The sequence below is a fragment of the Haliotis rufescens genome, unplaced genomic scaffold, assembly GCF_023055435.1.
Source record: "Haliotis rufescens isolate VD_foot unplaced genomic scaffold, xgHalRufe1.0.p SCAF_13, whole genome shotgun sequence".
In the NCBI taxonomy this organism is placed as follows: Eukaryota; Metazoa; Mollusca; class Gastropoda; order Lepetellida; family Haliotidae; genus Haliotis; species Haliotis rufescens.
The window spans coordinates 32,827,819-32,850,960 of record NW_025963813.1 but is presented as its reverse complement, the minus strand read 5'-3'; the positions used below and the strand labels follow the sequence as shown (position 1 = coordinate 32,850,960).

The 23,142-nt window shown below is 41.0% G+C and overlaps 1 protein-coding gene across 1 annotated transcript; it reads left to right on the top strand.

The window, feature by feature from the left end:
* Nucleotides 1–1,830: 1,830 nt before the first annotated feature.
* LOC124118177 (neurogenic locus notch homolog protein 1-like) lies at nucleotides 1,831–20,615 on the top strand. The gene is made up of 12 exons (XM_046480287.2): nucleotides 1,831–1,892; nucleotides 4,287–4,388; nucleotides 6,485–6,583; nucleotides 7,661–7,753; nucleotides 8,206–8,301; nucleotides 11,890–11,985; nucleotides 13,200–13,292; nucleotides 13,945–14,022; nucleotides 18,362–18,454; nucleotides 18,865–18,927; nucleotides 19,576–19,665; nucleotides 20,540–20,615. The coding sequence occupies exons 2-11, from the start codon at nucleotides 4,328–4,330 to the stop codon at nucleotides 19,653–19,655; spliced, it is 852 nt and encodes a 283-aa protein (XP_046336243.2). The 5' UTR covers nucleotides 1,831–1,892; nucleotides 4,287–4,327; the 3' UTR covers nucleotides 19,656–19,665; nucleotides 20,540–20,615.
* Nucleotides 20,616–23,142: the final 2,527 nt, after the last annotated feature.

Sequence of the window (23,142 nt, the reverse complement as noted above, 5' to 3'; positions counted from 1 at the left end):
GTATAATGGATTTACAATTTGGATAGTGGATAGTCCAATCCAAATCGAGTAACGAAATCGACATCTGGTTCTCAAACATCAGCGCAGATTTCGGACGATTGCAGAATTTGCACACCGCGTGTGTACCGTAAACTAGGCATTGACAAAAAATTTCCAATCTTTTCATGTTTGTAATCAAGATGCGCAACTGGTGTGATGCTTTGACGAGGCAAGACCCGTTTTACTACAGTAAATACCATGATTATCGAGCAGATCGTTTAACTGGGCGGTGCCATTTTGTTTGAAGCAAACGCAAGTAATGTGAGAGGTCGAAATTGATTTATAAGTAGGAGGGACATAGAAGGAATGTAACTCGTAATAGCCACTGGTGGCGCTTTGATCAAGTCGCTGAATTCCAGCCTAGCTCGGTAAGGTTGGAAACTGGACTTTTATATTCAGTTAACTCCCTTGCTTCGGGAAGATGGTAGTTACCTCGTGACGATTCAGTATTCACTCACTCACCATCTTGGACACCCCATCTCTGGTATACATGGCAGATTGGCCTCCTCCTCAAACCCTATACCTATCCACGTTACCGAATTACTCGACAAATTTGACGAAACATAGCCTGATATAGCGGATTAGAAAAAGAAAATTAGGGATGATTCTAAAATCCTTAACAAGCCACCACGAAGTTTACAGGTTAGGCTTGCTGTAGAATGTCGTATTGGAAGAATGAAACAGGTATGCAGGTATGAAAAGGTCGCTGATGCAGGTGAGACGTATTCACGCAGCGCGGACTTCTCTGGGTTTGTTTGCCGCAACTCGATGTTCCTGTTCAGAAACATGATGTACCCGCAATTCACGTCTTGGCCTGTTTTGTTACCCGACCTGTACGGTGGGGCGCGATGTAACGCGTGCTGATGCACGAACACGCCCATTGCGTGTCCCCCCAGTGGCCAATGAGATTATGATGGTGATGGTGTCTTCCGACACATATACGGGCTATGTAAATTAATGGGTGAGTGAGTGTTGATGCACAAACACAGCCCATGACATGTCATACTCAATGGGCAATGTGATAATAACGTTGACATGTGAAATTTACTTTCGACACATATACAGGCTTATGTAGTCCAAATGAGTGTTGATGTAACATCGCTTTGAATGGTAATACAGTTGTTATGTCGCTTTGTCGTCCCGGGATCCGGGTTCAAATCGTGAATTCGTACTGAACTGACACTTAGCTGACACTCGTCATACTCAAAGAACCCCGGGGGATAAGATGTAATTCTATGCTTTTTGATTGTTTTTTTTTTTTATAGTTTTTTTTACGCCGCCCTAAAAATTATTCCAGCTATATGACGGCGGTCTGTAAAGTAATCATGTCTGGACCAGACAAACCCTTGATGTGTGAACGCCCTAATGGGAAAATATCAGTATCGGTATGCGCCGTAATTAAATGAATATCATATACTTGTCATGAACTGATAACGCACATAGTAAATATGCATAGGTGATGGCAAACATTAATAACCGCATCCAAATATTTGTCTTCGGCGTGAATCACGTCCAAATGTTGAAGACGTCACGCCCACCTGTATGCTGCCTGGAGAGTATATTATTACACACAGTGTGTGTACACATCCGTACGTCTGTGATGAATGAGACGTAGAAATATAACTACAAATTACGTGATGAAAATATGAACTATGACTCCTGTGAATTTATTTATTATATTGGTAACGTAACGCATTATTTACAGAGAGCACTTCAAAGTGACCAAGCGTGTCTTTAGCCTTTTGTAGTCTCTACTTTTTATTTCCTAAACTTTGAACAAAATGGGTTCACACTGTGAAAAGCAGCCATTTGCTTGCTGAAATCCAAAAGGAAAAGCTTAGCACCATAAGCAGGTAAGGAATACATCCTTGTCACTGCGTTAATCCTTGTAACAGTTGCACTGTATGAGCACGAGTGGCTCAACGGTCTCAGGTGTCGCAATTCGCTGGGTTAGAATCCGATATTCGGCTCACTCTGATCCTTACTTTGTCCTAGGTATACGTTCTGCGCCAGACAGACTTTCCTCCCGCTGACACTCCGTAATACAACCGATATAGTGCTTAACGCGGCGTTAAACCCATTAGCCTCTTAAATGAAATGTTTTGACCAATTTTATAATTCAAATGGCTCTAATCAAGGCATACAAATATACAATGATATGCTTGTCCAAAACAAACCTAACCACTTTCAGTGGTGTAACAAATCATAAATAGCTGAAATAAAACTAATCACCTTTTGAAAATTGAGAGGAAACTGAAAGGTTTCTTCTCCTATGCATGAGGCAAAGTAGCAGTCGACATGAAAAACAGGCAACAGATCAGTTGAAAACAAATTGTAGGCTTGACTTGCACCATATTCTTTCTGTTGTCATTCGTGTCACATTGTTATCTGTCACGTTCATTGATCCAAGGGACTTCGTTTCTACCTGCAACCCTGACAATGTCAAATGCGGAGAGACGTGGGCTGACGGAGCGTGTCATTGGTGTTACACATGTACTAGGCAAACTATTCATTTATATTTTTTACATGTATATTTTTCAAAATGAGAATGATTTTGTAATTAAGGAGATTGTGTGTAATAAGAAGTGAACTTTAAAGTGGCATATATTTCTTGTCATTTGAGTAACGGTTCTGGGCCCACTTGCACAAAACGATCTTAGCGCTAAGACTATTGTAAGCCTATGTTAAAGTATGGGAGTTAAGATCATCTTAGCACTAAGATCGCTATGTGCAAGTGGGCCCTGGTCAATGGGGTAACACTGATAGCATTAGTGTAACTCATACTAATTTATACATTCTAATTTTCAGTGTGAGTGAGTTAAAACCTCGCGTCGGCATTATTCCAGCCATATAGCTTATGACTAATTTTCAGTATTGTCCCTTTTAAACACATCTGTACATAGCATGACCTATTCAAGAATAATTATAATCAGAAAAATGAATGTAAACGGTAGGGACTACATGAACCTTGTTATTTGAAATATGTATCGAGCAGAAAAATGCTTTTTCTCAAAACAATATTTTATTTCACAAATACATTGCTGTAGTAGACATGGCAACCCAAAACTGCTCGCCTATGCATAACAGCTCCAAATAGCTGTATCAGTCAACATAGAAATAACAGTTACATTGTGGAAAATTAATTAAATGACAATATCAAAAGTGTAACGCCACTGACGGCTTTTGGTATATTTAAATATAAAAAACTGTAGATTTCTAAAAATATTTCATTGATTTCCTGTTTGATTAATCTCTGCACGAGATACACAATGATATTACCTTATGTGTGATCATGAAGTGTTAACAGAATTCGGCTATTGTAGTTTGGTCAAATGGTGTCATGATAAACAGGACCAGTTTGAGAATGACCCATATAAGCCAACAAGCATGGACCATAATCACAGCGAACGCGGGCTTCATTGATAATAGCATCCTGGCACGCATCTCTATGGCGCCTCACACGACTCATCCTTCCGTGCCCGCGCTACTCTTTAACACTACCGTATATGTTTGTATTTCAAATTTGATGAAGACATTCCATTAGGTACTTTATGAAATAGTGCTCTACATGTCCGGACGGTCGGGTAGCCTAGTGGTTAAAGCGTTCGATCGTCACGCCGAAGATCCGGGTTCGATTCCCGACATGGGTACAATATGTGAAGCCCATTTCTGGTGTCCCCCGCCGTGATATTGCTGGAAAGTTGCTAAAAGCGGCGTAAAACCATACTCACTCACTCACTCACTCACTCACTCATATGTCGGTAGTCTTGTCATACAGACAAATAGAGATGTGGACATAATTGTAAGGTCATGAGGGTTTTCAGTTAAATATAATTATTGCATTTCTACATTACTGTATGGTGCCTTAAATTGCCAACGTGTATTAGATAATGAATTCGTTATCACATATAAAAACAGCAACATAGTGTTAACTTCATACGTTATCCGTCGTTCTGTCTTATAAAAGAGGATTGGATATAAAACGACAGTCAGTGAGATCACATTATGAATCTGACATCCATAAAGAATATTTGTGTAAATTAATAAAAAAATAAATCGATATAAGACAAGTTATCCTTCTATTATTATGTTGACTAGCAACTGTAAACTTAACTACAACCATGCAGGTAGTGACCATCCTTAAGACACCTGTACACTGGGATGGACATAAGGCCATCTCCGGTATTTGTCCAACAGCTGACCATGTGGCCTCACACCTGTTTGTGTCTTCCTTCAACACTACATAGACTCGTCAAGCTAACGGGGCCTCATCCTTAGAACACAGAAGATGTGGCGGTGCGGTCTACTCGTTGTCTTGGTCACCGCGGTTTCAGGCGCAGCAGGTGAGGGTAAGCCTATTCTTGACTTGGACCCTATTTCGTTCAACGTGGAATAAATTTGAAAGTATGACAGTCATTGTTAATATTCTGTTAATGCGTTTTTGTTTCTAAAAACATAATGTAAAGTGTTGCCGGCATCGTCGAGGGTCACTACTTAAATCATGGTAGAGAGTACCTGTGTTATCATTAACATTATTGTTATCCGTGCGTAGAATCTGTGTCGGTAAAACTGGTCATGTACTAGCTATAGTATTCTATGTAAATCTGGTAATATAATATTATTCTATGTAAAACTGGTCATGTATTCTATGTAAAACTGGTCATGTATTCTATGTAAAACTGATAATATACTAGTATTCTATGTAAACCTGGTAAGGTATTCGATGTAAAACTGGTCATGTACTAGTATTCTATGTAAATCTGGTAATATATTCTATGTAAAACTGGAAATGTATTCTATTTAAAACTTGAAATGTATTCTATTTAACCCTAGAGATGTATTCTATGTAAAACTGGTAGTTTATTCTATTAAAACTGGTGATGTATTCTTTTTTCTAATCTATCGACTACAGAATGGCCAAATAATATTTTTGTTCAATTACCATATTTGATTAGTTCGACCATTTTCTAAATTAAATGTCTGAACCATCTGCTGAAGAGTAAGCGCTTATGATTACTGCTATCGTTGACGTTGTCCCGTTGTAATCTTTATAACTTTGTCATTGCTTGAACACGGCTAAAGAAATATCCATACCATTTGCATTCTGGGTCACTGGATTTCGGGAAAATGCGATTTCCCTTGTATGTTACACACGTAACTTATGCATATCATATATATGTGAGTGATAACATCGGATGCTATTCTAAACTGAAATCCCCGCGAGGACAGTTGAAATGATATCTGCGAGAGTTATGTTATAACTTGTAGTAGCCTGGTATACATACAGGTAAGCGTCAGGGTGAGGTTTAAACGTTCAAATCTATCCGACGTGATTCTATTTGAAGATACCTTTAAATGGATAATTCATTAATTTTGCATTAATTTAATTCCAACGCTGTGACGAAATTACCATCAAAGTATCAAACTACCAGGTGATTAATGTTTGTAATTAAAGAAATGCCTTGTTCTATTTTCTTAGCTCTGTGATGTGCAGACCGCCTCCGTGGTCTGGTGGTAGAGTGTCCGCCCGGAGAGCGGAAGGTCCGGGGTTCGATCCCCGGCCGCGTCATACCAAAAGACGTTAAAAGATGGTACTTGTTGTTACCCTGTCTGGCACTCGGCATCAAGGGGCTAAAACAAGGACTGGTCGGCTCGGAGTCAGTATACTGTGTCTGAGTGGGATATTCATGTTAAACTGCGGCATGGTATCTCAGTGAGCTAGCACTATAAATCGGCATCAGTCCGGACTAGTACAAGCAGCCACACGAACACACACACGTACATGCACGTCGCTATATAAGTGCAATAATCTTGGAACCCCATTTCACCTCATCTCACCTGTGATGTGCTTTAACAGTTGCGATGAGGCAGGTGGATCAATCGTATCGGCAGCAGTTGTTATGTCGCTTAGTCGTCCCGGGATCCGCTAATCCCGGGTTCAAATAGTGGATGCGTACTGAATTGACACTAACAATGTAGTTGACACTCATCATACTCGAAGAACCCCGGAGTATAGATGTAATTCTATCCTTTTTGTTTGTTTGTTGTGTAACGCCGCACTCAGCAACATTCCATCTATATGACGGCGGTCAGTAAATAATAGAGTCTGGACCAGGCAATCCAGTGATTGATATCATGAGCATCGATCCACGCAATTGGGATCGATGACATGCTTGAACCAAGTAAGCAAACCTGACCACCCGATCCCGTTAGTCGCCTCTTACGACAAGCACAGTCGCCTTTTACGGCAAGCATGGGTTGATGAAGACCTATTCTACCCCAGGTCCTCACGGGTCTAATTCTATGCAACCGCTTTTATATAATGTGTGTCTCATGGCCAACAAGTATAATGACAAGTACAAGCATATCCAAGTTCTGCTCCTACTGTTGAACGATTTCTGTCTTTCATTTTAAGCTAATTCTTTATTTATTTGCATGATTCCAGGTTGTGATAAGGTATGTCAGAATGGCGGAACCCTTCGCGAAGATGTTTGTGAGTGCACGTGTCTTCGAGAAAACAAAGGAGAGTTGTGTGAAGAAACACGTAAGTTGGACCATATTTAAAAAAATGTATTCATGGAGCAATGTAGATTCATTTACATTCGACACAGCTATGTTGAAATGGTTATTGTAAAATTAGTCGATCCAAAACAATATACATCCGTGCCTGATAGAAAATATGTTTGACAAATAAGGAATCTCAGCCACATGCACTTGTCATCGTGTTTTTTTGTTGCTGAACACCACACTCAGCAATATCCCAGCTATATGCCGGCAGTCTGTAAATAATAGAGTCTTGACAGGATAATCCAGTGATTAGCATCATGAGCATCGATCTAAGTAACTGAGATACGATGACATGCATCAATCAAGTAAGCAAGCCGTTATCGCCCCTTACGACAAGCATCATCTTCCCCAGGCAAGGGAGATGGCTGTCGATAAAAGTCCAGTTTCCATCCTTACCGAACGAGGCAGGAATATCCGGCTCGATCGTAGCGCCTGCAGTGGCTATTAAGAGTTATGCCCCTTCTATTGCCCTCCAACTGACCAATCAGATTCCACCTATGGTATCACTTGCATTTGCTTCAAACAAAATGTCGACGCCCTGCTAAGACGATCTGATGGATGATGACAGGTCTTACCTCGCGAAGTGCATCAAATCACTTGAGCACCTTGATTAAAAACATGAAAATATTTGCAAAATATCTGTCGACACATTTGACGGTACACGTGCGTTACAAAACCTGAAATCGACGGAAATCTGCACTTTGAAATCCATGTTGATTGCGAACCGGATATCTAGTTCGTCACGCGATTTGATTGGACTATACATAGACTCGTTAGTTCAGCCAAAATGTGACTCCAGAATTCTAGCCCAGTCCGGCAAGGGTGGAAACTGGACTTTTATAGTCAGTTAACTCCCTTGCCTCGGGAAGATGGAAAAGCATGGGTGTGTTGAAGACGGATACCTGACATCATGACACAAGTAAAATACGACAAGACACTTTACACGTTGTGCAATGTTCTCTTCAACATCTTCCTTTATTATTTGAAAGCATGTGTTTTGTCTATTAAATAATAAATATACCTCTTTGTCATGACCCCTATGCTGTGTTGCTAGTGTGTGGACCGCCCTGTGAGAATGGAGGAACGATGGACATGGTCACGTGCACCTGTTCCTGCCCTGATGGATGGTATGGGGCTCTCTGTGCAGGTAACTTAACTCGCCTCGTTTGTCAATCAGACAAAAACTGAAGTTATTTGGGATCTAGGGTGGCAATTGTTTCCGAGTCGTTTCTGCTGTTTGGTCAGATTACGGGGGAGATGTGTTCACAGACGATGTATCATCGTAACCGACGTTGTTGACCCAATAACACGCCAGGGACACATTTCTTCTCTTATTTAACATCAAAATCAAGTACTTAACAGTTTATATTTATACAGCGCAAACCCCCACTGTTCAATTTCAGGAAACTCTACTATTTTTGGAGCAATATATTAAATGCTCAGTAGAAGAAATTATATTTGTACAATGAAAACTTAGTTTACTATTTTAGCAAACCTTCCATCAGCATAGTACATTGTATTTTTACAATGTTAACACCACTGATCTATACACGTCGCATTAACAGACCACCATCCTAACCAAAGCTTGATAACCTTCAGATGAATGTACGATCACCTGCGAGAACTTCGGCAGACGTAACGCTGCCTGTGGGTGCGACTGTCCCCCCGGCTTCACGGGGGACCGCTGCCAGACACGTGAGTAGGGCCTATCCTGTTCTCCCCATATTTAGTTTATATTGTAAGATATACGTGAGTAGGACCTAGTCTAGGTCACCCTACAGTTACGTTAATATTCATTTGTAAGATATACGTGAGTAGGACCTAGTCTAGGTCACCCAACAGTTACGTTAATATTGTAAGATATACGTGAGTAGGACCTAGGCTAGGTCACCCTACAGTTACGTTAATATTGTAAGATATACGTGAGTAGGACCTAGCCTAGGTCACCCTACAGTTACGTTAATATTGTAAGATATACGTGAGTACGACCTAGTCTAGATCACCCTACAGTTACGTTAATACTGTAAGATATACGTGAGTAGGACCTAGCCTTGGTCATCCTAGAGTTACGTTAATATTCATTTGTAAGATATACGTGAGAAGGACCTAGTCTAGGTCACCCAACAGTTACGTTAATATTGTAAGATATACGTGAGTAGGACCTAGGCTAGGTCACCCTACAGTTACGTTAATATTGTAAGATATACGTGAGAAGGACCTAGTCTAGGTCACCCTACAGTTACGTTAATATTGTAAGATACACGTGAGAAGGACCTAGTCTAGGTCACCCTACAGTTACGTTTATATTGTAAGATACACGTGAGAAGGACCTAGTCTAGATCACCCTACAGTTACGTTAATATTGTAAGATACACGTGAGAAGGACCTAGTCTAGGTCACCCTACAGTTACGTTAATATTGTAAGATATACGTGAGTAGGACCTAGTCTAGGTCACCCTACAGTTACGTTAATATTGTAAGATACACGTGAGAAGGACCTAGTCTAGGTCACCCTACAGTTACGTTAATATTGTAAGATATACGTGAGAAGGACCTAGTCTAGGTCACCCTACAGTTACGTTAATATTGTAAGATACACGTGAGAAGGACCTAGTCTAGGTCACCCTACAGTTACGTTTATATTGTAAGATACACGTGAGAAGGACCTAGTCTAGATCACCCTACAGTTACGTTGATATTGTAAGATACACGTGAGAAGGACCTAGTCTAGATCACCCTACAGTTACGTTAATATTGTAAGATACACGTGAGAAGGACCTTGTCTAGGTCACCCTACAGTTACGTTAATATTGTAAGATATACGTGAGTAGGACCTAGTCTAGGTCACCCTACAGTTACGTTAATATTGTAAGATACACGTGAGAAGGACCTAGTCTAGGTCACCCTAGAGTTACGTTAATATTGTAAGATACACGAAAGGACCTAGCCTAGGTCACCCTAGAGTTACGTTAATATTGTAGGATACACGTGAGAAGGACCTAGCCTAGGTCACCCTACAGTTACGTTAATATTGTAAGATACACGTGAGAAGGACCTAACTACTATCAGATACGCAATATTCGTAATTCTAAACTTCAACGTCACCCCCTATATGCGGACACTTTTCTACCACCCGTTTGTCACACAAATATGTAGTCTCAACAGAAGCGACCTGTTCGTCCTATACTTACGGAGGATTAGATCCATTTTACACAATTCCTATAAAGGTGATTCTGAGGAAATGTTCTGAAAAATATTCCAAAATCCTCCAACGGGACGAGATTCGGACTAGCATTCCTAGCTAAGACCTCATTAGTCAGCTGCAGTAAACTACGGTTATAACGAGCTCAAAGGGACAACAAATATCAGTTCGTTATAGCCGTAATTCGTTATAGTTATAAATAGTGTATATAAACTCATGGGCAAAAGAAAGTAAACACTTTTAAACTGAATTTTTCCCCAAAACTATCAGAGTGAGCAAAATGGTATAAGGCTAAAACAGTTGCCCAAGAACTGCAATATCAATCTCCAATATGCACCGCGTTGGCCGTAAGGATGCACGTGCAGTGGCCAAAAGTCACCAAACAGCTTTTCCAGATATTCGTTATATTGCACGTGCTGAATTTGTAACAAAAGGCAATGAACCGTTGCTATGACATCACATGTTATATAAAAACACCAAATATATGGTTAACTGCGGAACAAAGAGAGAGAGCCATAGGTATGGATCAGATGGGAGCCAACCACACCCAGATTGAAAGAAACCGAAACTGTACACGGGAAACGGTCGTCAGAGTGTTTCAACGCTTCAGACAGACGCGCAGGACACAAGACAGGCCAAGATCGGGCAGACCACGAATGACAACGCAACAGGGCTCGGCACTTGCGCACGTACCATCTGCGCAACAGGTTCGTCACGGCGACGGAACGGCAGCAACGGCGTTAGGACACGGTATCATTCGACGCACGGTGCTACGACGTCTGCGTGACGCAGGTATTAGAGCTCGCCGTCCCTTCCATGGAATGGCATTGACCCGGGAACATCGACGTCGAAAGCTGCAATGGGCCAGGACAGTATGACCATGGCATGTCCGCAATTGACAGATAGTGCTGCTGACGAAAGCAGCTTTCAGCTGTTTCACAATGATGGTCGAGCTCGAACCTGGAACAATTGGTGCCAGGCTGCATTCAAGAGGTTCATCCCTATGGTGGAGGTGGTGTAATGGTTTGGGGTGGAATTTGTGGCAGACTTGTCATCATCCGTGGCAACCCCAACGACCAGAGATACAGAGATGATGTTCTGCAACCCGTGGTGCTTCCATTCCTTCGCCAACAGCAACAGGGAACACTCCTGCAGCATGACAACGCTAGACCACACACTGCAGTGCTCGTCCAGGACTTCTTAAATAAGAACAACATCAACGTTCCTCCGTGGCCAGCATTCTCACCTGACTTGAACCCAACTGAACATTTGTGAGATCATCTGGAGCGTCAGATTCGAAGACGTCCACACCCACCAGCAAACCAGCAACAGCTTGCCGACGCTTTAGGAACTGAATGGAATCGGATTCCCGATTACGTCATCAGGCGGCTGACATGAACGAGGCGACGAGTCTTGGCGTACATTGGTGCTCATTGTGGTCATACTCGTTACTGAGCGTACCAGGTATCCGTTAAAGACCACAAACCTATCAAGACAGTACCTGGTTGATCCTGATCATTCCTGTGATCTGTGATCTGCCTACCCCCACGTTCACGTAAACGTCATTTACACGTCACCTGTTTTGAGTTTCGCTCTGAAATTGTGCATGGACTATCGCATGTGACCCTATTAGCGAATACACCATCATTGAGTAACAATCTCTTGTTTGTTTTCATTTTATTGACCCGTCAAACATAGGTGTATACTTTCTTTTGCCAACTAGTTTATTTACAGCAAAAGGACGGGGACCAAAAACAGTTCGCTATATCAGTCAGTTCGTTATAAGCGTGTTTGTTATAAACGTAGTTTACTGTACTTCCAATGTTATAATGTATATCAATGTAGTAGTTAATGAATGTCTCAGCATATGTCGAGTGGAAGGTTATCACGTTGAGAATGAGAATCACGTTGAGAATTATATGCGAATGATAACAGTCGCTGCAGATATGCACGTTGCTACTGCTCACAATAAAACTTTGGCTCGTTCAACCTCAGGTGCACAGACATGTACACAAGAAGGCTTCAACTGGTACTTCTATTATGCATATATGTTGATGATGTCAATGTCAAATGTACTGTAGCTCCACCGTGCGGCATCCAGTGTGAGCACGGAGGGTTGAGGGTGGATGACAACTGTTCGTGTACTTGCCCCGACACCTGGACGGGCCATCAGTGTGGTAAGTGAGGTCACGCTAGAAGGCTGTGGTACGCGGTTGATCTACTGCTGAACAAACTTTAGAAATATCGGTACGTGTGTTCGATTTTTAAAATTTGTCAACCAAGGTTACCCCATGTCTGGCAATCAAGGATGAGTAAATTCAGCCTAAGTAAACCTGTGTTAGTACGACAGTATTCGACATATAACACATAAGATGAAACCTTAGATGACAGCAGCCATGAGTTTCTATAACAAAACTAGGAGAATGTAACGCGTCTTTCTTTGCTCGGCAAGGCTATCATTGCACCATTTCTATTTAATCAATGTTAAACGTTTAAACAAAAGAACTTTCAAAATATGCATGAATCTAACCTCAGCACAATTGTAGTATTTCCCTAACAAATTATTCCATGCTAACCGCATGACTATATCCAAGTTAAAGTCTTGTTCATGTTAAAGTGTATGTCTGTATTACGGTTATTCAATGGCCAGACTACTGGAATGCACTGAAACGTTGTAATTATCACAGGTTCTTACATTTGGGCTAACTAAATTAAAATAGTGTCAATAATATGGATACTATTATATAGATTTGTAGTACAAAATAGATGGCAACCAGAAGTCAGCGTGTTATTCGTCATTCATTCATCATCGTCATCAGTTATAGTTTGACGAAAGACGAATTATTTCGACATTCGTCATTCAACTTACACGATTACAATACAATAGAATAACGAATGACAAATGACGAAGAAACTCTCCTTTCGATTTTATTTTAATATTGAAATTTGAATGACGAATGACGAAGCAACTCTACTTTCGATTTTATTTTAATATCGGAAGTTTAATGACAAATGGCGAAGAAACTCTCCTTTTGATTATATTTTGATATTGGAAGTTGAATGACGAATGACGAAGCAACTCTACTTTCGATTTTATTTTAATATTGGAAGTTTAATTACAAATGGCGAAGAAACTCTCCTTTCGATTATATTTTGATATTGGAAGTTGAATGACGAATAATTTCTACTAAGGAATAGAATACCTAAACAGAACTGATTACAAAACATAAAAATGACACAGTTTTCGGGGTTTCAAAAAAATAATTCCGCAAATTAATGGAGTCATCCTGTTTAGTTTTCTGCCATGTTACACGTAAGGTTGATGCCACTGTGTCAGAACTGACCAGCTTCCATGTCTGCCCACAAAGACCATGCAACATGTCTATTTCAGAGATCTGTAGCCGTCAGTGTGGGGCGAATGGTTTCCTGCTGGACGCGCTCTGTCTCTGCAGCTGCAGGGACGGCTTCACTGGAGATTCCTGCGGTGAGCATCAGACCGATCTGCGTGAAGACTGACCATTTAGTAGTTTTACTTTTATGCTTTTACCTTTACATATATTCCAGAATCCGCTGGAAAGTATAATTTAAATCTGGAAGTGAATAGGTGTTGTTATTCACCCTGAAATGTTGTATTTGAAGGAGTAACAAAGTTGTATGTTGTATCTCTCACATTTATTTCAAGGACATCCAGCAATTTCTGATTATAAAACTCAAGGGCCATGTGTATATACTTGTATGTGCGATCGTGCGTGCGTGCGTGCGTGCATGCGTGTATACATCCCCTCCCTCCCGAATATTAAAATACCTTAGTTTCATGTGACTTCTTCACTGTAGGTTGTAATCCTTTTGCTGTAGATCCATTCATAAGCATTCATTCTCATATGAAAAGCTAACTTGTCATCACTATTTTGGTGGTTGTCTGTCAGAAGTTTCGTACTTACTCAACGTTTATGTATATTGTTTCTTCAGTTCAGGGTTTATCCGCAAATAATTGTCAAGCATGTTTTTGTTGACATTTATCCGACTTTGCTAATCAATGCCTTCAATGCCAGGTGATTGAACTACCTATCGGGGGAATATACGTGTGTAGTATTTATACAGCCTTTGGGTAATCTATGTATCCTGTGTGCTTTCAGAAATCCCGCCCCCTTGTGATCTGACCTGCACCTCCCCACAGACCCTGGACAACGCAACGTGCACCTGTACTACCCCAGGTAACAACACACATAGGGTGACTACATGACCACTACATGACCACTACGTGACCACCACATGACATTACATGACCACTACATAACACTACATGACCACTACATAACCACTACATGACCACCACATAACCGCGACGTGACCACCGCATAACACTACACGACCACTACGTGACGACCACATGATACGACATGACCACTACATAACACTACATGACCACTACATAACCACTACGTGACGACCACATGACATTACTTGACCACTACATAACCACTATATGACCACCACATGACCACTACATAACCACTACATGACACTACATGACCACTACGTGACCACCACATGACACGATATGACCACCACATGACACGACATGACCACTACATAACCACTACATGACCAGCACATGACCACTACATAACCACTACATGACCACCACATTACCACTACATAACCACTACATGACCACTACATAACCACTACATGGCCACCATATAACCGCTACATGACCACAACATAACCGCTACATGACCATCACTTAACCGCTTCATGACCATCACATAACCGCTACATGACCATTACATGACCACCACATAACTGCTACATGACCATCACATAACACTACATAACCACTACGTGACGACCACATGACATTACATGACCACCACATAACCGCTACATGACCATTACATGACCACTACATGACACTACATGACCACTACATGACCACTACATAACCCGTTCGTGACGACCACATGACATTACATGACCACTACATAACCACTACATGACCAACACATGACCACTACATAACCACTACATGACCACCACATTACCACTACATAACCACTACATGAACACTACATAACCACTACATGGCCACCATATAACCGCTACATGACCACTACATAACCGCTACATGACCATCACATAACCGCTACATGACCATCACATAACCGCTACATTACCATTACATGACCATCTCATAACCGCTACATGACCATCACATAACACTACATAACCAATACGTGACGACCACATGACATTACATGACCACTACATAACCACTACGTAACGACCACATGACATTACATGACCACTACATAACCACTACGTGACGACCACATGACATTACATGACCACTACGTAACACTACATGACCACTTCATGACCACCACATTACCGCTACTTGACCACTACATGACCACTGCATAACACTACATGACCACTACATAACCACTACATGACCATCACATAACCGCTACATGACCATCACATAACCGCTACATGACCATTACATGACCATCTCATAACCGCTACATGACCATCACATAACACTACATAACCAATACGTGACGACAACATGACATTACATGACCACTACATAACCACTACGTAACGACCACATGACATTACATGACCACAACATAAAACTACATGACCACTACATGACCACAACATGACCACTCCATGACCACCACATAACACTACATGACCACTACATGACCACCACATAACACTACATGACCACTACATGACCACCACATAACACTACATGACCACTACATGAACACCACATAACAGTACAGGACCACTGCATGACCACTACATAACACTACATCACCATCACATAACACTACATGACCTCAACATGACCACCACATAACACTACATGACCATCACATAACACTATATGACTTCTACATAACCGCTACATGACCATCACATAACCGCTACATGACCATCACATAACCGCTACATTACCATTACATGACCATCTCATAACCGCTACATGACCATCACATAACACTACATAACCAATACGTGACGACCACATGACATTACATGACCACTACATAACCACTACGTAACGACCACATGACATTACATGACCACTACATAACCACTACGTGACGACCACATGACATTACATGACCACTACGTAACACTACATGACCACTTCATGACCACCACATTACCGCTACTTGACCACTACATGACCACTGCATAACACTACATGACCACTACATAACCACTACATGACCATCACATAACCGCTACATGACCATCACATAACCGCTACATGACCATTACATGACCATCTCATAACCGCTACATGACCATCACATAACACTACATAACCAATACGTGACGACAACATGACATTACATGACCACTACATAACCACTACGTAACGACCACATGACATTACATGACCACAACATAAAACTACATGACCACTACATGACCACAACATGACCACTCCATGACCACCACATAACACTACATGACCACTACATGACCACCACATAACACTACATGACCACTACATGAACACCACATAACAGTACAGGACCACTGCATGACCACTACATAACACTACATCACCATCACATAACACTACATGACCTCAACATGACCACCACATAACACTACATGACCATCACATAACACTACATAACCCCTACATGACCACCACATAACACTACATGACCATCAAATTTCACTACATAACCCCTACATAGCCTTCACATGACACTACATGACCATCAAATGTTACTACATAACCCCTACATGGCCACCACATAACACTACATGACCATCAAATTTCACTACATAATCCCTACATGGCCACCACATGACACTACATGACCATCAAATTTTACTACATAACCCCTACATGGCCACCACATAACACTACATGAGCATCAAATTTCACTACATAATCCCTACATGACCACCACATAACACTACATGGCCATCACATAACACTACAAGACAACTACATGATCAGTGCATACGACTACATTAGACTACATAACACTATATGACCACAACATGACCCCTGCATAACAGAACATGACCACTGCATGACAACCACATAACACTACATGACCACATGACCACTATATGACCACTATATGACCACTACATGACCACTATATGACCACTACATGACCACAACATGACCACTGCATAACACTACCTGACCACCACATAACCACTACATAACACTACGTCGCCACCACATAACACTACATGACCACATGACCACTATATGACCACGATATGACCACTACATGACCACACCATAACCACTACTCAACACTACCTGACCACTACATGGCACATCATGACCACTACATGACTACATGACCACTACATGACCATTAATTAACACTATATGACCACTACATAACACTACATGACCACTACATGACCACTACATAGCACTACATGTCCACTAAATGACCACTCTATGACCACTACATGACCGCTACATAACACTACATGACCACTACATGACCACTACATAACCACATCATGACCACTACATAACTCTTCATGACCACTACATAACCACTACATAACACAACCTGACCACTACATGGTCACTACATAACCACATGACCGCTACATAACTCTACATGACCACTACATAACCACTACATAACACAACCTGACCACTACATGGTCACTAGATAACCACATGACCACTACATGACCAGTACATGACAATGTATGACCACAACCTGACCACTGCATGGAAGTTACATTGCAGAACAGATGGCTGAAGCCAGCTCGTCATTTGAACGCGTTCTCAGCAGTCTGTATGATCAGGGACTCCTGTACGTAAACGTAGATTTCCGACAATCGTAGCGCTCGTGTCGTTTTGTTGAATGGGGCCCTGTAGGCAGTGTATCATTTGAATATGACGTCATTCCGATGTTGGCGTATTTTAGAATATAGTTTTGCTTAATACATTGTTTACTTATACTGTTAAGGAATATCCTATCAACAGTTTTAACGCTTTTTAAGAATTGATGTGCAATAGAATAAAACGATGTTCTGAAATGGTCAAACCCATGCCAGTTGGCCGCTAAGTTTGTTTGTTTGTTTAACGCCGCACAATATTCCATCTATATGACGGCGGGCTGTATATAATCGAGTCTGGACCAGACAATCCAGTGATTGACATTATGAGCATCGATCCAAGCAATTGGGATACGATGACATGTTTTAACCAAGTCAGCGAGCCTGACCACCGAACCCGTTAGTCGCCTCTTACCACAATCATAGCAAAGAATCATTATCAGGATATAAAGCGAGACGGGCTGGCAGCACCTTCATGTCTTGATAATGTCCTTGACGGGTTCTCTACCTAAACATCACGTAAATATCACGGTCTGCAGGAAATGATCATGCACTTCAACGTCTTTCACCGTAGCGTCTACAGCACATTTATCGGGATATACATGTCCATGTACCCCAGAGGGCGATCTCTCATTAGCCAAATGCATTCACTTTGAAAAGTGATATAAAACGTTCTTCAACCTGTTTCAGAGCCGTGTGACAGGGTGTGTGAGAACGACGGCCTCCTGGTGGAGTCTGTCTGTGTTTGCAGCTGTGCCTATGGCTTCACTGGGAAATCTTGCGGTATGTTGGGGCCGGAACTCCTGCTTTCTGTTTTTCCTGAGTGTCACCGTTAAGCTGCAACTTTAATTTGGTTCTGTGCTTTTTGAAGACAGACAGGTGGTCTATGCTGCCCATAATTAATGACGCCATTCATTATAAGCTGCATCATTGCGCGAGTCAATGTCTTCTGTTAATATCAATTCATCCATAAAAGCGATGGAAGTTCACGAATGTCATTGTGTGTGAATGATGTCATTCATTATAGGCTTCATTACAGCCTGAAGCAATGTCATCTATTACAGATGAGAACATTCGCGAATGTCATTGTGAATAAGTTGTCTCCCATACATTATGTAATGTGTGAAAGTTCAATTTCATAGATGAACCTTCAAATGGTTCATACATTTAATACATGCAATTTGAATTTACAGAGATATGTGACGTGACGTGTTCCCTCCCGCAGATAATGATTGAAGGCAAATGTGAATGTAAAGGTATGTAAAGGTAAATTTGAAGGTATGTACATGCAAAGTTAATAAAACTAAATGTGAAAACATGTAAATGTAAATACCAAAGTATGTACACGTGAAGATAACCATATGTAAATATCATGCTAATTTCTGTAAAAGTAAAATTGAACTTATGAATGTATGTAAAATAATGTAAATGTGAATGTTTGTGTAAGCATGTTATTTTACTTATCCGCGCTCTCTGTTACTTTTGTTTACGAGACCAACTAGTGCATAATTCAAATGAAAGAATACTTTACTTTCTTTGTCGCATTACGATATGGAATTTGAATGACTGAGTGATGTGGTTCAACGCCATATATATCATTATATCAGTTACATCACGTTATGTCTACTTGACGTGGGAGGAAAGCCCGAAGTGATGCAGGTCTTAGGCGTTTGCCTCTTTGGTGAAAACCACGAACACAGACCTAGAAACATAATCAGGGAGAACCGGGATTCTTTCTCACGATCACAAGTGTCTGTCACGTCCAAGGGGCGCAACTCTGCACGGGGCCACATGTGTGTATAATGACCTTGAAGTATGTGCACTCTCTTGTAGGTTTCACATGACGTATACATCCACATACATGTTTATGAATTTTTAATGCTCTTTGACCCTCATTGTTTTAGAGAACCCAATCTGTGCATCAATCAGAAATGCAAGCATGTGTGGTTTCCTGATCTATGGAGAGGTGTGCAAATGTGCTTAAGATGAATAGCGTAAGTGTGCAATTTATCATTTCATATCTAAAGAGCATATGCTAGCTCAGCTCCAGAAGCTGCTGATCGATAATGTTACGTGTCGATTCCCATTTGGATATGTTAATCCAGAAAATCACTTATTGCGAAACCAACAAACAACCAACAAGTGGTATACAATCAACAAATGCATAATATTTTTTACTAAGTTTACAAATCAATACAAATTACTGTACAGTAATTACAATGACAGTACTCAATAGAGTGGTAGTACAATATTCAATGGCAATAAATAATATGATGACAGTGGAAGGTATCAAATACAAAACTGCATTGTTGATAGCAGAAGTCAGTGATAATAATATATATTCAACCAGCGGCAATAGCGATCAAGCTTCCAAAATTAGGCAGGGAATCAGGGATGACGAGCGATCCTCACATGAAAGTTGGTTCCAAAGCGATGAAATGCGTGAGAGATACCGTAACACGCTAATGTCCCCTCATATGGAATTTAACAAGCTACTAGAAATTTCTACAACATGCCCACACCATACACAACATTACAGAAATGTCGGTAACATACTATCACCGTCCGTGGAAAGCCGGACCGGAAGTTTATACACTTAAATATAGTGACTTCCTGGCTACTGATCACTGTCCAAACACAATGCAATGAGCGTCTTCCGAATCCCAACAGAAACAATGCAACACAACGCAGTTACAAATGACTGTTAAATAATAAAAAAACACTGCCATTAAACATAATACATTACTTTGTGTCTGTAAATAAGTTTGGGGTAAAAACATCTGTTGAGATGACAGTTCACCTGCCTTGATCTCTGTTGTATTGCTGAACGTGATATTGAGTTATTCTGTGTTTATGTTTCCTTTACAGACAATGGATAAGTACCTGCATCCAGTGAAAAACAGAGGCGTATTTAGCGTTCGTAGCAAATAAAGTATCACTGTCGCCTTTGTTTCTGTTTCTTTCATTGTTATACCAACATTAACCCAGAATGTTAACAACTGTTTAAAAAAAGTTGCCATGATCAAAATTAATTCATAATGATGCACGCAGAGATGAGTAATGAGCGTGAAATGACATTTTCAATAATTCGATCAGAATTCTATACTTCCCAAAAGAGACCCATGAGGATCCGGGGTAGAATAGGTCTTCAGCAACCCATGCTTGCTGTAAAAGGCGACTATGCTTGTCGTAAGAGGCGACTAACGGGATCGGCTGGTCAGGCTCGCTGACTTGGTTGATGCATGTCTAGAATCCCAATTGCGTGGATCGATGCTCATGATGTCAATCACTGAATTGTCTGGTCCAGACTCTATTATTTAGAGACCGCCGTCATATAGCTGGAATATGCTGAGTGCGGCGTAAAACAACAAACCAAACCAAACCAAACCAAAAGACGTTAAAGAACAACGTATTTCTTCCTATTACTATAGTAACTCTGTCATGCCAGGGCACACTATATGATTAGCATATAACGAACAATACTATGGACAATGTGCAACGTCATAATCTCACGTGAACTGAGCTCCATCAACTCTGACTTGAAAAGAGATGTGACTTTATTTGATTTAAGGAAGTTTTCAAGGTGAAAATACTATTTCAATTAAAACCGCATACTAATGTGAATATGCAGACTCACTCCATACACATTTAAAGATGACGTATGGAGTGTGTGCGTGCGTGCGTGCGTGCGTGCGTGCGTGCGTGCGTGCGTGTAAATGAATGTGTTCACGTGACGTCGCTTTGAATTGTACGTAAGCTTCGCGTCAGGGAAACGGTTGGGCTTTTGGCGTTTTTGGCACTGAACTCTACGAGCATATGACAGAGCAAGTATATCGTCATCAGTCCTATTATTTAAGAAATAAACGACTCTTGGTCGTTTATTTCTCATTTGAGACATCAACATTTACATGTACAAGCTTCCAAAATGTTTATCCGTGTTGTAATAATGATGACTCCCTCAATAGAATCCGACCTTAGCAACGTCGGACAAGTCCATTTTATGCACAGGTGGGTATTTCCCGCATATTCTCACAATCCTTACGTCGATTACCTGTACTTTTTCTCCCAATAACCATCGCCAAATCTCTCGCTCTTTTGGAAGCGATCGTTCGGCCATTGCGTATATCTACGTTGCCCAGCTACATCTACGGGGAACAACTCATTAGACACCTCCCTCTAAAAAATAAAGTCGTCCAATTTACGACGTCATCAAGTTGCGAAAGTTGTTCGAATCTCCTGAAATGACGTCACGATAGACCTATGTTTTATCGAGAAATAAACCACGCTTCGTTCTTCTGTGTTATTTGCGATTTATCGCGTAGTTATCTTATACAATGTTATATTGGTTAACATATGCATCAAACTGATATAGCAAAGTAATATGCAGAGTGTTTCAGTGATATAAGGGCGTGTCATTTTGATGCTGAAGTAGTCAGTTATATCACGGCGTATCAGTTTGATGTGGAAGTATTTCAGTTATATCACTGCGTGTCAGCTTGATATGGGAGTATTTCAGTTATGTCACAGTGTGTCAGCTTGATATGGGAGTGTTTCAGTTATATCACAGTGTGTCAGCTTGATATGGGAGTGTTTCAGTTATATCACAGTGTGTCAGCTTGATATGGGAGTGTTTCAGTTATATCACAGTGTGTCAGTTTGGTGTGGTAGTATTTCAGTTTTATCACGGCGTGTCAGCTTGATGTCGGAGTTAGCGCCAAAGTTGTACATATCTTTGAAGCTTTCCACTTCGGTGAAACCAATGAGCTTTTACATAGTGCTGACAAAACAAACCTCGAAACATTATCAAGCCGAATATGGGAGTTGAAACAATGATTATAGGTTCCTGACACACCTAAGGGAGGAAACTCCGCACAGCGAAATGCGGCGCTATGGGCGACTGGGCCGCTCTCGGAATGAAACACAAATATATATCCAAGTTCAAACTGCGTGTATTGACTTTGTGTAGCCACACCTTGCAGGCAAATTCAGAAAACATCGTGTTGCTAATATAATTTCCATGTTACAATTGATCATCTCATCAACACTGTTAAAAAATAAAATAGCTAAGGTTGATTTGGGTTTAGCTTACACTTGTTTCTGAAGTTGACTGAAGTGGTGGATTGTGTTTGTACAAAAGAAACAACAGAACAAAATTAAATTTACAACGTAAGACGTATCAGTCTAAAGATCACCAATAACCTGTTATCGACCTGTGAAGGAGTCCTCTGGCAGATGTCGAGCACAATGAGAATAGTCATAAGGAACTAAAGTGAATAAGTGAGATCGGTTTTACGCCACAATTGGCAATATTCCAACTATATCTCGGTGGGGAACACCAGATATGGGCTTCACGTTTTACCCATGTGGAGAATCGAACCCATGCATTTGGAGTAGTGAGTCCAGGATTTAGCCACTTAACCACTATCCCTTCCCCTTTTAAGGAACTATGCCCAATTAGACAATTGTTAGAC